Genomic DNA, 13,752 nt, shown 5'->3' with positions numbered 1-13,752 from the left:
TCTAGTCTGTCAACTTCCCTGAATTCTTTTTGTCTGTAATGACCTCTTAGGGCAGGGCAGACTACTTTCTCTTGATATTTCTAGAATATAGTAGAGTGCTTGGCACATATTAAGAAGCTCTGTAAATCTTAGTTGAATAATGCAACTAAATACATGTCTGAGAAATATCAGAGAAGCATATATATAGATAGATATAAATATATGTATATATGTATATATATCCAGAAGTAAACGGAAAGAATGGATAAAAAAGTTTTGCTTATTTTTCTACAAAGGAACTCGTAAAAATGGAGCCATGGGTCAATAGGTGAAACAGGACAAAAGGAAATTAAATCTAAGAAATGGTTACAGATTACAATAACAGAAAAGCCTCTTATAAAGAAAATTTGGGGCTGGTAAAGTAGCTCACTGAGGCTCTGGGTTTGATCCCTGGCACCAGAGAAAATAAACCAAAACGAAAAATAAAAAGAGATGTTGATTTCTCCGAGGTGAGAAGGAAAAGAAGGTATTAATTTGAGAAAACAAATATTTGGAAAACAGTGTACACATTATGTTTTGGGATTTAGGGCAACATAGATGTGCTAAGGGTTTACTCCTGGCTCTATGCTCACGGATCACTTCTTGTGGTGCTTGGGGCATATTATGTGGGGCCCTATATAGTATATATGTTATATATATATATATATATAGGTATCAAAACCAGGTTGGCTGCATGAAAGGCAAGTTCTATCCCACTGTACTATCTCTCTGTTTTATTAGTATATACATTTGACCACAAGGCTATTGGAGAGACAGTTCAGAAGAGCATATCTTATCAAACTGGAAAATAACCAAGAAAATTTAGTTTATTTTACTAAAAATAGAAATGAATTTTTTCCTTTTCATTACATGGTTTTGATCACTGAACAGATCTAAATACATTTATGTTTAAAAAATCCTTGTAGAAGATCAAATAATCTTTGCCCTTTCACAGTACTAAAAACAAAACAATGTAATTACAAAGCAAGCACATTCCAGTACTATCAAATATACCACAAAACAGAAAAATCACTAACATCACTAACAACCACATTGAAAATGTACAACAGCAATGTCTTGTCAACACTTCTGTACAGAGCACAGACATGACAGCTAAAACAGACAGAAGAGAAGATGCTTTTGACAGCCAGTGTGTGTGAATGATTCTTTGAGTCAGATGGCAGCAACAAGTTACCAACTAGGAGATCTGCATGACAACTAACCATCCATCTGTATCAAACACCATCTGGCCAAAATGACTCTGACTTCTGTGTATTTGACACGCCTTCCAATTCCAAAGAGTAGCAAAAAAAGCGGTCTACCAGCATCTAAAGAGGTAAACAGGTACTTAAATAGTTGTGCTATAATGTACTTTACTTGTGTTCAAAGCAAAACAAAGTGATCAAATAAAAGAGTACACATCCTAAATCTATTAAAAATGGCTGTTCACACAGACTTTTAACGTAAGAAAGCAAAAAGTTAAACTTACAAATTGTTCCTTTATCAAGGCATCCATCTTCAAAACGAAGGCAGCATATTTTCGGTAATTCTGGACATACAGCTGCTCAAGCTTTCGTGTGTTTTATATTAAAATAGAACCCTATAAATTGATTTCCCCTATTACTAAAAATGTAACTCTCATTTCTCATATTTTCAAAAGCATTTTTCCTAGATGGAGTTGAGTGGATTGATGGGTGGGATTTAAGTATTCTTAATCACCTATATAATATTTTAAATAGATCAAATATTACTTTCTAATTCTCAAGAATTAAATTTCATAGTCTAGAAAAGAAAATACATGGCTCCTCCAGATATAAAATGATGTGAATTTATTTTTTTTTTTTGATATTTGGGTCACACCCAGCAGCGCTCAGGGTCACTCCTGGCTCTATGTTCAGAAATCGCTCCTGGCAGGCTTGGGGGACCATAAGGGATGATGGGATTCGAACCACCGACCTTCTGCATGCAAGGCAAACACCTTACCTCCATGCTATCTCTCTGGCCCTAAATGATGTGAATTTAATAAATGTGAAATGGGTAAAATAAAATTCTCCATTTAAAAATCTTTCAAAGTGGGCCCGGAGAGATAGCACAGCGGTGTTTGCCTTGCAAGCAGCCAATCCAGGACCAAAGGTGGTTGGTTTGAATCCCGGTGTCCCATATAGTCCCCCGCGCCTGCCAGGAGCTATTTCTGAGCAGACAGCCAGGAATAACCCCTGAGCACCGCCGGGTGTGGCCCAAAAACCAAAAAAAAAAAAAAATCTTTCAAACTATTCCAAAGTTAAGAAAGTAGTCAAAAACTTTACTAAAGGATTTGCCTAACAATGAAAAATGCTATTAAAAGGTAGCCCCAAAATCATGACGATATTGAAGCATTTATTATCCCAATAAATAGCATGTTTGACTCAATCTAACTGTCTCATCTTAACATGCTGGTAAACTAAATTATCAACATAAATTTTAAATTAAAAAAATATGAGATTTGGGGCCCGAGCAATAACACAGTGAGTGGTAGGGTGTTGTTCCTTGTTGCTGTGCCTTGTTCGTGGCTGACCCAGGATGGACTTGGGTTCAATCCCCAGCATCCCATGTGGTCCCCAAACCAGAAAAGATTTCTGAGCACAGAGCCAGGAGTAACCCCTAAGTGTCACCAGGTGTGCTCCAAAAACAATGAACAAACAAAAAATGAGATTAATAGAACTAACAACTTAGAGATCCTAATTTATAAAACAACTTGCTATATTCTCATTAAGCTCTACCTCCACCATTCCCAAAACACCAAGACTTCTATAAAGAGACCTACAATTTCACAAATCAGACTACCAACCCTTTTTATCTACTATTAGATGACAGTGCTGCACCACTTTCTCAGCACCCCAACTGAAAAACTACGACAAACTACTTTTATTTTACAATTTTATGTTCTGGTCCTGATTAATTTACTTTGCCTCTTTGAAACTTTGTCTACTTTTGAAATAAAATATTAACTTTAAGGATTGAAAGCAATGGTATCCGTAATATATCTAAGATATAATTGTCTGCAAATGCTAGCTCCTTTCTTTTAATAATTAGCAAGGTATTAACATGTCTATTATTATACCCTACTAATCGTCCACACATTAACTAAAGATCTGACTGCCAATGAATAAAAGTTAGGAGACTTTATCAAATAAATGTCTGGTTCCCTAGTCTTACAGTCTTTTTTTCTAGTTCATTTTTTTCTAAAACTCATAAACTGAGAATATCAGTGTAGCATCTCCACTGAATCAAAAAATATTCTATTAAAAAAAAGAGCAAAAAAACAAATCTAGATTAGTATAATCAATCTGTTTAAGTATAGATTCTGTCACTTAAGTGGAAAAATTAAATTATCTATGTGTCTCTGTAATTGTATTTCTTAAAAAAGGGGGCAAAAGAGACCCAGTGTTTGATGTACTATCTTGCAAGCATGACAGAAATTTGATCCCTGGTTTCACTTACATGTGAATGTGGTCCTGACAACTCTGCTGCTTTTGCTTGGCAGTGCTGCTGTCAGCCCCAGCACTTCAAAACTACAAAAGAAGTCTTGCTATACTCAGGAGCATGTGTGCAAAGACTGTGACCTTCAGTAGGTACTAGTCATACAGATGTGTGATCCCACGTCAACATCAACAGAGGGGGAGGAAGGAGGATTTTAAAAAAAAAGAGGCAACGGTTTACATTGATTTATATATAAAGTATGGAGTACTTCTGCACTAGCACCAACTTGCACCAGGGTAGGTTCATATGATACCCTGATGATGAGGAAACAGCAACAACTTGATTTAGGGCAGGTTGCCCTACCACACCATCCAATGGTGAAATGAAGTGAGAAGACCCTCCGTTCTAGGATCTGTACAAAAACCAAGATCTCAAATTACAGAAGGTTGACTATGACAACTGTGATTGAACAGAACTTTTCCCAGGACCATAAAGACTCTATCCTAGGCTTAAAAACTATTTTTGCCTGTTTATTTGGTATCTTACAGCTTTGTGGAAATTATTAGTAACAAAAGATCCTTTGGTAGAGTATTTAGGGTTTTCAATAATAAAATCATGTTATCTCTGTTAACATTGATATCTTTACTTCTTCCTATTTTGGTTTTAATTTTTCGTGCCTAATCGATCCCAGTACTATGTTAAACAAAGTAGATATTACCCTCCCATAATTCTGATTGAATGAAAACATAATGAAAATAAGCCAAAGTCATCATGATCAGATCCTAATCTATCTTCTCAGCTTCTTTTTCTAGATTGCCCTGCTATCATTTTTTGGGAGTCATAGGATCAACTTTGTTACATGAAATGCTTTATATATTCCCTCACTTTTACATACACACACACACACACACACACACACACACTCCAGCATAAGACCACACATAAGACTGTGTATATAAAATAATTAATGTATTAAGTATTAAGCCATTGTTTTCTAAAACGTGTACTTGTAAGGTTGGCCCTTGATTAGTATATGAGAAGTTTACTGATGAAGTTGTGACTAATATGCCAGTGTACCATGAGATTTATGGTAAATACCTACATTCCATTTAAGAGTATGGAATTTCCACTGAGATGATACCTATGTAACCAACCCAGAACTCCGGTGTCCCAAATGCAATTCCCAGTACAAAGACACTGAATACCTATTTCTAAATTTTTGAAAAGAAAGGCTGGGTACATTATATGTGAACTGTCATAGAAGGAAAAGCATATAGAAAGCCTGAATGTGGGCCCGGAGAGATAGCACAGTGGTGTTTGCCTTGCAAGCAGCCGATCCAGGACCAAAGGTGGTTGGTTCGAATCCCGGTGTCCCATATGGTCCTCCGTGCCTGCCAGGAGCTATTTCTGAGCAGACAGCCAGGAGTAACCCCTGAGCACCGCCGGGTGTGGCCCAAAAAACCAAAAAAAAAAAAAAAAAAAAAGAAAGCTTGAATGTAAATAATTCTATATGATATTTAATGATATTATATGATCAAATAATTATATGGTAGCTATCATATAATTCTATATGATAACTCATGAAGGGGGCAAGAGAGTGAGAGTACAGATAAGCACTTATATTGAATATGAATGTGGATGCAACAATGGTTCAAATCTTGATACCATATATGGTCCCTGAGTACACTATCAGGTGTGGATCCTTAGCACTGCAAGGTGTTAGTCCCCTCAAAAATTTAAAAGCTCATATCATGGACCAATATCAGGCATGTGTATGTAAGTCACTCGACTAAGGAATTTTTACCTAAATATATTACCTCTAATATCTTTGGAAAGTTCTAAATAGAAATTGTATGTGCACAAAGATGATTTTTTTAAAGGGCTAAAACTTCTGTAAGTCATTAAAAATGTCAGATAGTTTACTTAACCATAATAAAGAATAAGAACTATTATAAAATCAAAAATAAATTTAGTTATGGTATACTGAAAATTTGTAGTCTTCATTGTAAACAATATAAAAAATTCTATGTAAAAATATAAAAAATTCTAACTAGCAGAAGCAGTGGTATTACAACTTTCAAAAGATTATTTGTTGCTTTCTTTGAGGGTTACACCTGGAAATTTTCAGGTCATTCCAGGTGATAATGGGTACTGAACCAAATCTTGTCAGGGATCAAGCTGGGTCTTCAGAAAGTAAAGGTTGGGCTGGCTCTTTGACTAATTAGGATGGAAAAGTTTTTTTTTTTATTGGAAGGTAACATTCTTTACCTTTTTTTTTTTCAATATGATAATCTTAAAACAATCCTAGAAGTTCTTCATATGTTACAATGTTTTAAAAAAAGACAAAAACCTCAAATCTCATCTATTATATATACCTGTTTTAGTAATAATTTAAATTCTTCAAGGCAGTTTCTTTCAAAAGAAAAAGACTCTCAAATTCCAGAGTTTAGAACTTTATCAAAATAAAGGACAACTTTCAAAATTAAAATACGGACCTTTTGCTGTAGTTCTCTTATTGCAGAATCTCTATCCATACATGCCTGCCGATAGGCTTCATAAGCTTTATTGAGTTGCTGACCAATGTTTTTATCCATTCCTTTCTGTTCTGTAGCATCACTATAAAGGGTGGAGTAAGTGACAGATCTGGAAAATAAAAAGAACAATTAGTTTTCATAGATTCATAAATCTCACTTTATAAAAGCATCTTAAAGTAAGTCATATGGTTTACCTTGACTAGTGTAATACCAATTACCATAATGATTTATAAAGGCATACATAGAAGCCTATTCTAAAATTCTGCTCGAAACATGAAACCTTGGCTTCTGCAATTTAAAAACTAAACCCAAACAACTCTTTACTAATGCAAGGACCAAGTGGGGTTCCACTTTATAAAAAGCTAATTTGAAAAATAGTAATCTGTAAATACAATCTAAAAATGGAGCTGTATCTAAAAAGGCCATTTTGTCATTAATACTTTATTACAGATATGCACAACAGGATTAGCAATGTGGGAAGGGATTTTTTTTTTAACTAAACGGACAACTACTCCCACTTACAAGAATTCTTGCAACAGAAAAATTACAGCAAAATTAAACAGATAATAAATGTTTGTGGCTAGAGTTCACACTGTTGTTATCACAGAGCAATTAAAATGTGTGAAAATGCTCTTATTTTAGCACAAAATCTAGGGAGAGCTGCTGTTGGATCATACATTTAAAAAGTCCTAACCCACTCTCCTATTAGTCTTCCAACCTCCCCGCTGTTTTTAAACTACAGGTGATTTACTCAGTGAAGATAATTTGGTATTATCATCTCAATTTGCATAACATCTCTGACTATGTTCCTTGGCTCTGAGATGCAGGGTCATCTAATGACTGTTTTCTCCTGTCCAGTTGTAAACCACACCACAGAATCTTTTAATTCTTTAAATGCCATAGAACAAAATTATCTATCAGTCACAGAGAGGATTTTAAGGGGTACCAAATTACTTCTTTACTTCTTTATGATTACAATCTTATCTTAGATGTTACTCTTTTGTAACATCTTTCATTTATCTTAGGTACATAATGGTCTCTATTTTGATATTTTTTGGGGGTGGGGCGCTACTCCTGGCTGGGCTCAGGGGACCATATGAGATGTCAAGTATCAAACCTGGGTCAGTCACATGTAAGGCAAGAACCCTACCCACTTATTCTATTGCTTGGCTCCCTCCTTTTTTTTTTTTCTTTGTTGTTGTTGTTGTTGTTGTTGTTGTTTATGGTTTTTGTGTCACACCCGGCAGGGCTCAGGGGTTACTCCTGGCTCCACGCTCAGAAATCGCCTCCAGCAGGCTCGGGGGACCATATAGGATGCCAGGATTCGAATCACCGTCTTCTCCGTGTAAGGCAAACACCTTACCATTACGCTATCTCTCCAGCCCCCTTTTTGGTATTTTTAATCAAAAAAATTAACATAGTGGTAGTGACCATTCTAAAGTAAGCTTAGTGGTTTTTACAATTTTGTTTGTATTTTGGGGCCACACTACTGAAGTTCAGAGCTTACTCTTGGCTGAGTTCAGGAATTATTTCTGGTGGGACTCAGGAGACCATAATTGGTGGGACTGAACCGGGGTCAGCTGAGTGCAAGGGAAGTTGCTTGCACACTGTACTATCTTTTCAGCCCTAATATAGTTCAGTGTTTTCAATTTATTCATATTGTCTAATTCCAGAACATTTTCATTCACAAAATTTAAATCTAGTACCTATCAGTATCAGACCCAATTCTCTCAATTCCTTCCCTAAGCAAGTTTTAATCTACTTTCTAACCACAGAGTCTGCCTATATTGAACATTTCATATATGGTATCTGTATGTGGCTTTCTCTTTATTAGCATAAAATGTCTGAGGTTCATGCATATTGTGGTATTTAACAGTACATAATTTTGTATCTGAATAATATACTACTATATGGACATACCACATTTTATTTATTCATTCCTCAAAGAACCTATGGGCTATTTCTAATTTTTGGTTATTTTGAATAAAGCTATTATAAATATTTCTGTATACATAGTTGTATGAACATATGTTTAAAATTCTCAAAGGCTATATACCTATGAGCAGAATTGTTCCTCAAAAAAAATCTGACTTTTTGAGGAACAGACAAAATACGTTTTTACAGAAGCTATACTTCTTCTATATCCACTAGTAATATACAAGTTTTTCAATATTCACCAATTAATTATGTCTGCTTAAAAATTACAGGACCCATTTTTTTTTCTCATTGTTCTCCATTTCAAAAACCATGCGGGGGCACTATATTTAAAATAAAAATGAGAGGATGGACTCTCAGGTTGGGAAGAGACCAGTACGGGTGGGGGTACCATATATTTTCAAAATAAAAATGAGAGGATGGACTCCCAAGTTGGGAAGAGACCAGTACTCTTTACCTACTTGTTTACTCTCAGCGGCCTCTTGGCCTCTTCCTTCTTTCATTGTGTAACTGTGGTTGCTACCAAACTAGGTTTCTGATAGTTCCCATAAACGGTGACAATTGAGTCCACTGTCTTAAGTTAGATTGTTTATTTTCCCACTTTTTATCTTTTTTTCGCATTGTGAACTGTTCAATAAGGAATTTTGGTGAAAGAGTTCCTCAGTTTAATGCTTATGTTTGAACCAGGCCACGGGGATTGTTGGACTTGTTCTTGTGGCCCCCTTATGCGCTGATAATGCCAGGTGGCATTATTCCTTGTTTGCATGGGCACATTAAAATGGAAAATACTATACATACAAATAAGTTCTTATCTAATAAAGATAGGAACACACAAATCTTGTGGTGCAATGGAACATTACACCCTGAACATTGACATGATGACCTGGCACAGGCCTCAGAGGTTTGGGCATTTTCCAGTCATCCCTTAATCAGGGAAGCCATCTATGAAACATCCAAAGATGTCTATGACATCACCTGTAAGCAATCCTTTACCAGGGAAGACCCTACTGCTGCTCTGACATCGATTTACTCAAAAAGAGTCTTCCCTTAACACTGAGAAGATTTAAACAACAACAATGACCTGCATACTGGACAGGGCTTTCTGCATTGCCCTTTAATTGTGAGTTGAAATTAGACACCACTCCACACCATCCTAACTTCAATGTAGGATATATATAGATTCCAGGATCTTCAATACAGAAACATGATACCAACAACAGAGATGTGAAAAATATAGCTGTAGGGGCACTACAGACAATGACCTGGATTGGACAAACTAGTTTGCCTGGAGCCTAGAAATGGTCTTATGTAGGAAACTTCAGGGATAGGGTCTCCTTGTACTTAGGCCAAAGTTTTTCCTTTCCATGACCCCCATACTTTGGTGGGCCCATGCAAATGATAATCGCTACTCTAACATTGTTTTACAGTGCCCATTTGACTCTAAACCTTTAAGAAACCACTAGTAAAAATATCTGGAACTGCAAAAAAAAAATGGTTTACATTAGTGTTAACATATATGCTTTTAGTTACACTAGCATTCTGGGGGATAAAGGTGGGAGATAAGGAATATATGCTTAGGAACAGGGATGAAGGGAGGACAACACTGCTGGTGGAAAATTCCTCATTTATTGTCACTGTGTACCTTAAATATCACTGTGTAAGATTTGCAATTCACTTTGGCCACACCAAAAAAAACAAACACTGAAAATTAAGTGGAAGTTACTTCTATTATATAAAGGTAGATTGACAGAAGGAAAAACCAAGTGAAAGAAAGAAAAAGATGAAGAGAAAAGAATGATATTAATTGACTAATACTCTTCATTCTTGTTTATTTAATACATTTAGGCACTTTAATGCTTCTTCATTTCTTCAGAAATATCATTTTCCATTTCTTTTTTCTACCTTAAGATTTCTATTTCTAGCAGCTGGAGCAATAATACACTGGGTAAGGCACTTGCCTTGTACACAGCTGATCAAGATTCAATCCCTGATATCCCGTATGGTCACCTGAGAATGATTCCTGAGAGCATTACTGAAGGTTTTGAGGGTGGTGTCCTCTCTTGCAAACTTTAAAGTTTAAAGGCTCCATGTTATAGAAGTTACAGCCAATAGTGTAAGAGGCAGAAAGGAATTTTTCCCTATGTGCTGTCCTGCCTGCTTCACTTTCAAACCTGAAGCTGCTTAAAGAACTAAGTGTATATTATTTTAATTATACTTTAGTTTTCCTTTTAATAATATTTATAGAATGTTATCAATTCAGAATAGGTTTGAAGAAAACATCTTCTTGTCCAGTTATATGAAACAACTCATCTTCATATTTAATCATGAGATTATAGGAATTCAGATCCTATGGTTCCACTCCCACTTCTATTCTAAAACATCTGCAGTTATTTATTTCACTGAAATATTAAAACCATCAAAGTGAAAAAAAAAATTACAGGACCCAGACTGATAGCACAAGTGAGTAGAATGCTTGCTTTACTTGTGGCCATGGCATCTAATATAGTCCCTAGAGTCTGCCAAAAGTGATTCCTGAGTGCAGAACCAGGAATAACTCCTGAGCATCACTGGGTATGGCTCTAAAATGTGGTTTTTAACCAAAACAAACAACAAGAAAAGAAGCCAGTTGATGCTACCTCAAAATCATAAAATATATAGAAGAAAAACCTGGGCAGAACATTCCAATGGCTCAGTGGTGTCTTGGGAATGACTCCAATATAAGAAACACAAAAATAAACAAATGAGACTAACCAAAATTAAAATGCTTCTGCACAGTGAAAGAAACTATTTAACAGTGAAGATATCTTGGGACAGAGAGATAACTCAACAGACTGGAGTGGAGCAAAAGCAAGGCCAGACTTCTTTCCTTGGTATTATCAGGAGTTGGCAGCAGTCCTTGAACACCCATGTGTGGTGTTCCTCCACTTCCCAAAAAGACATCCTATTGAATGGAATGGAACGTATTTGTACATCATTACAATCAATAAGGGGCTAATATTTAAGATATATAATTAACTACAAAAGACAACAACAAAAACAACCTACTAACATGTAGAAGACACTTTTATAAAGATAGAAAAAGCTAACAGACATATAGACAAATAGTCTTTTATTTTGGTGGGAAATACATATCAAAACTACAATGAGCTAATTCCCAGACCTATTGGAATAGGTCATTTATCTGCACAGACTATGAGAACAGCATGTAGTAAGAAAACCCAAAACAAATATTGGTGAGAGTATGGAGAAAAGGGCACTCTCTTAAACACTTGGTAGGAAGACAAACTCGTTTAAGAGGCCCTATAAAAACAGTATGGATATTTTTCAAAGTATTAAAATATTCCTCAGGATATACTATATGATCTAAAAATTGTACTCATATACTTCTATCTGTACACTACAAAAATCCTAATCTGAAAAGATATATGCTTTTCTATGTTCATTGTGGCTCTACTTACAGTATCAAGATACAGAAACAATACAGTGCTACTTAAGTATCAAATGAAATCCTGCTTCTGCAAAACAAGAATGGAACTGGACAGGATATGTAAAAGAAGTCAGAAGCATAAACACAAATACAAGATGAATTCATTCATAAACAATCAAAGGGAACAGAGAAAGCCTAACAAAAGCAGCCTTTAGAATCTGACTGTTGAACTAGGTTATACAAGTGGAAGAAATGAGGGGGCTGAACAGGAAGGAGAGGGGTTCATAAAATGTTTTGGAAGGAACTTTGGTGGAGGGTTTGGGTGGTAACATCCAGTTGGAAAGGTGTGAAAACTATGCTCCAAAATATACATAGTCCTGTAAACCAATACTTATACATTTGTTTACTTGTAAGCTATCCCAATGGGTTTGAAGTGGCATCTCACCACTTCTGAGCTGTATTTCATTAATCACTAATGACTTTGAACTTCTTTCTAGTGTTCAATTATAGGTCATTTGTATACCCTTTTTTGGTATTTCTTTTTTCTTTCTTTTTTGTTAATTGTGACCAATGTGAATTACAAGTCTTTCACGGTTATATTTAAGGTACCTAAACAGTGACAGTGAATTAGGGCCATTCCCACCACTAGTGTTGTCCTCCTTCTGCCCCTGTTCCCAGCATACCTCCCCTTTTTGCCTTTGGACTGCCAGTGTAACAGGTTCCCTTTGTATATAACTTGTTCTAGATCTTGATTCTGTTGTCATTGCCTTTGGGTTTGATATTTAGGCATGATCATTATTCTTTCCCACTCAATGTTCATGTGACCATTTGCTCCTGGTACCATCCACTTCCCCCCCCCCCACCCCCTCAATTTATGTGGCAGAACAAGTACTCCTGTTGGGGGAAAAAATACACACTCTGTTGGGAGGTGTCTATCTAGGAGCTATATATCAATTTAAAAGAAGGGGAAAAACAAAAGAAGCAGCAACGACAAAATACACAACAGCCACATAAACAACTACTAAACAGCAACAATAACAAAAAAAGAGGGGCCGAAGAGATAGCACAGTGGTGTTTACCTTGCAAGCAGCCTATCCAGGACGAATCCCAGCGTCCCACATGGTCCCCTGTGCCTGACAGGAGCTATTTCTGAGCAGATAACCAGGAGTAACCCCTGAGCACTGCCAAGTGTGGCCCCCCACCAAAAAAAAAAAAAAAAAAAGAAAAAGAAAAAAGAAAAAAAAAGGAAAGGAGGGCTGATGTGGCAAGGTTTTGTGCCTTTTTTTTTTTTTTTTTTTTGCATAGGCACAGAAAGTATTGGGGAAATTAGAAAAAGTATTCCCTTGGTCTAAGACAGGGGTCTTCAAACTACGGCCCACGGGCCACATATTGTATTTATTCCCATTTTGTTTCTTTACTTCTAAATAAGATATATGCAGTGTGCATAGAAATTTGTTCATAATTTTTGTTTTTACTATAATCTGGCACTCCAACAGTCTGAAGGACAGTGAACTGGCCCCTTGTTTAAAAAGTTTGAGGATCCCTGGTCTAAGAGATACAGGGTTTCTCAACCCTTGAAGAATACTGTCATGGGAACAACTACAGGCAGGCTCCCTATACACTCATTATAGAACTCCAAGGTCTTTTTATAGTGCCAGCAATCATTTGGCTCAGTTGTGGCTGACAAAAATCAGTTCTCTGTAATTGGAGATTTTGGTATTTGCACAGGTCATAGGACAGAGTCTAGGATAGAGTCTTTCTTTATGGTTCTAGAAGTTCTGCTCTGGTTGTTATAGTCAGTCTTCTGTAATTAGTGATCTTGGTTTCTGCACAGATCCTAGGACAAAGCCTAGGATATAGTCTTTCCTTATGATTTCAGAAGTTGTGCTCAGTCGAAGTTGTCAAAGTCAGACCTCTAGAATTAGAGATCTTAGTTTTTGTTCAAATCTGAGGCTGAAGCCTAGGCTAGGGTCTTTCTTACTGAACCTAGGAAAAGTTCTGCCCAGTCTGGGTTGTCAGAGTTAGTCTTTAGTAACTAGTGATCTTGGGTTTTGCACATATCAAGGACAGAGTGTCATCTAATTTCATCTTACCATTAGGTGATGAGTTAGGGCAACCTTAAGTCTTTTCCCTTATTTTTTAATGGATTCTCTTTCAAATGTTTATCATAGGAAATCTTTTTTTTTTTTTTTTTTTTTTTTGTGGTTTTTGGGTCACACCCGGCAGTGCTCAGGGGTTATTTCTGGCTCCACGCTCAGAAATTGCTCCTGGCAGGCACAGAGGACCATATGGGGCGCCGGGATTCGAACTGATGACCTCCTGCATGAAAGGCAAACGCCTTACCTCCATGCTATCTCTCCGGCCCCTATCATAGGAAAT

The 13,752-nt window shown here is 36.4% G+C and overlaps 1 protein-coding gene across 2 annotated transcripts in view; it reads right to left on the bottom strand.

Annotated features, from left to right (window-relative positions):
- TANK (TRAF family member associated NFKB activator) overlaps window positions 1-13,752 on the bottom strand; it is a 78,643-nt gene that overhangs the window by 46,882 nt on the left and 18,009 nt on the right. For both annotated transcript variants that reach the window (XM_049773350.1, XM_049773351.1), the window contains exon 2: window positions 5,973-6,120. In XM_049773350.1, coding sequence (XP_049629307.1) covers window positions 5,973-6,071 — 99 coding nt within the window. In that variant the 5' untranslated portion in view covers window positions 6,072-6,120. The remainder of the gene's footprint in view (window positions 1-5,972; window positions 6,121-13,752) is intronic.

The sequence above is a fragment of the Suncus etruscus genome, chromosome 5, assembly GCF_024139225.1.
Source record: "Suncus etruscus isolate mSunEtr1 chromosome 5, mSunEtr1.pri.cur, whole genome shotgun sequence".
Lineage (NCBI taxonomy): Eukaryota > Metazoa > Chordata > Mammalia > Eulipotyphla > Soricidae > Suncus > Suncus etruscus.
This window is presented reverse-complemented; position numbering and strand designations above follow the sequence as displayed.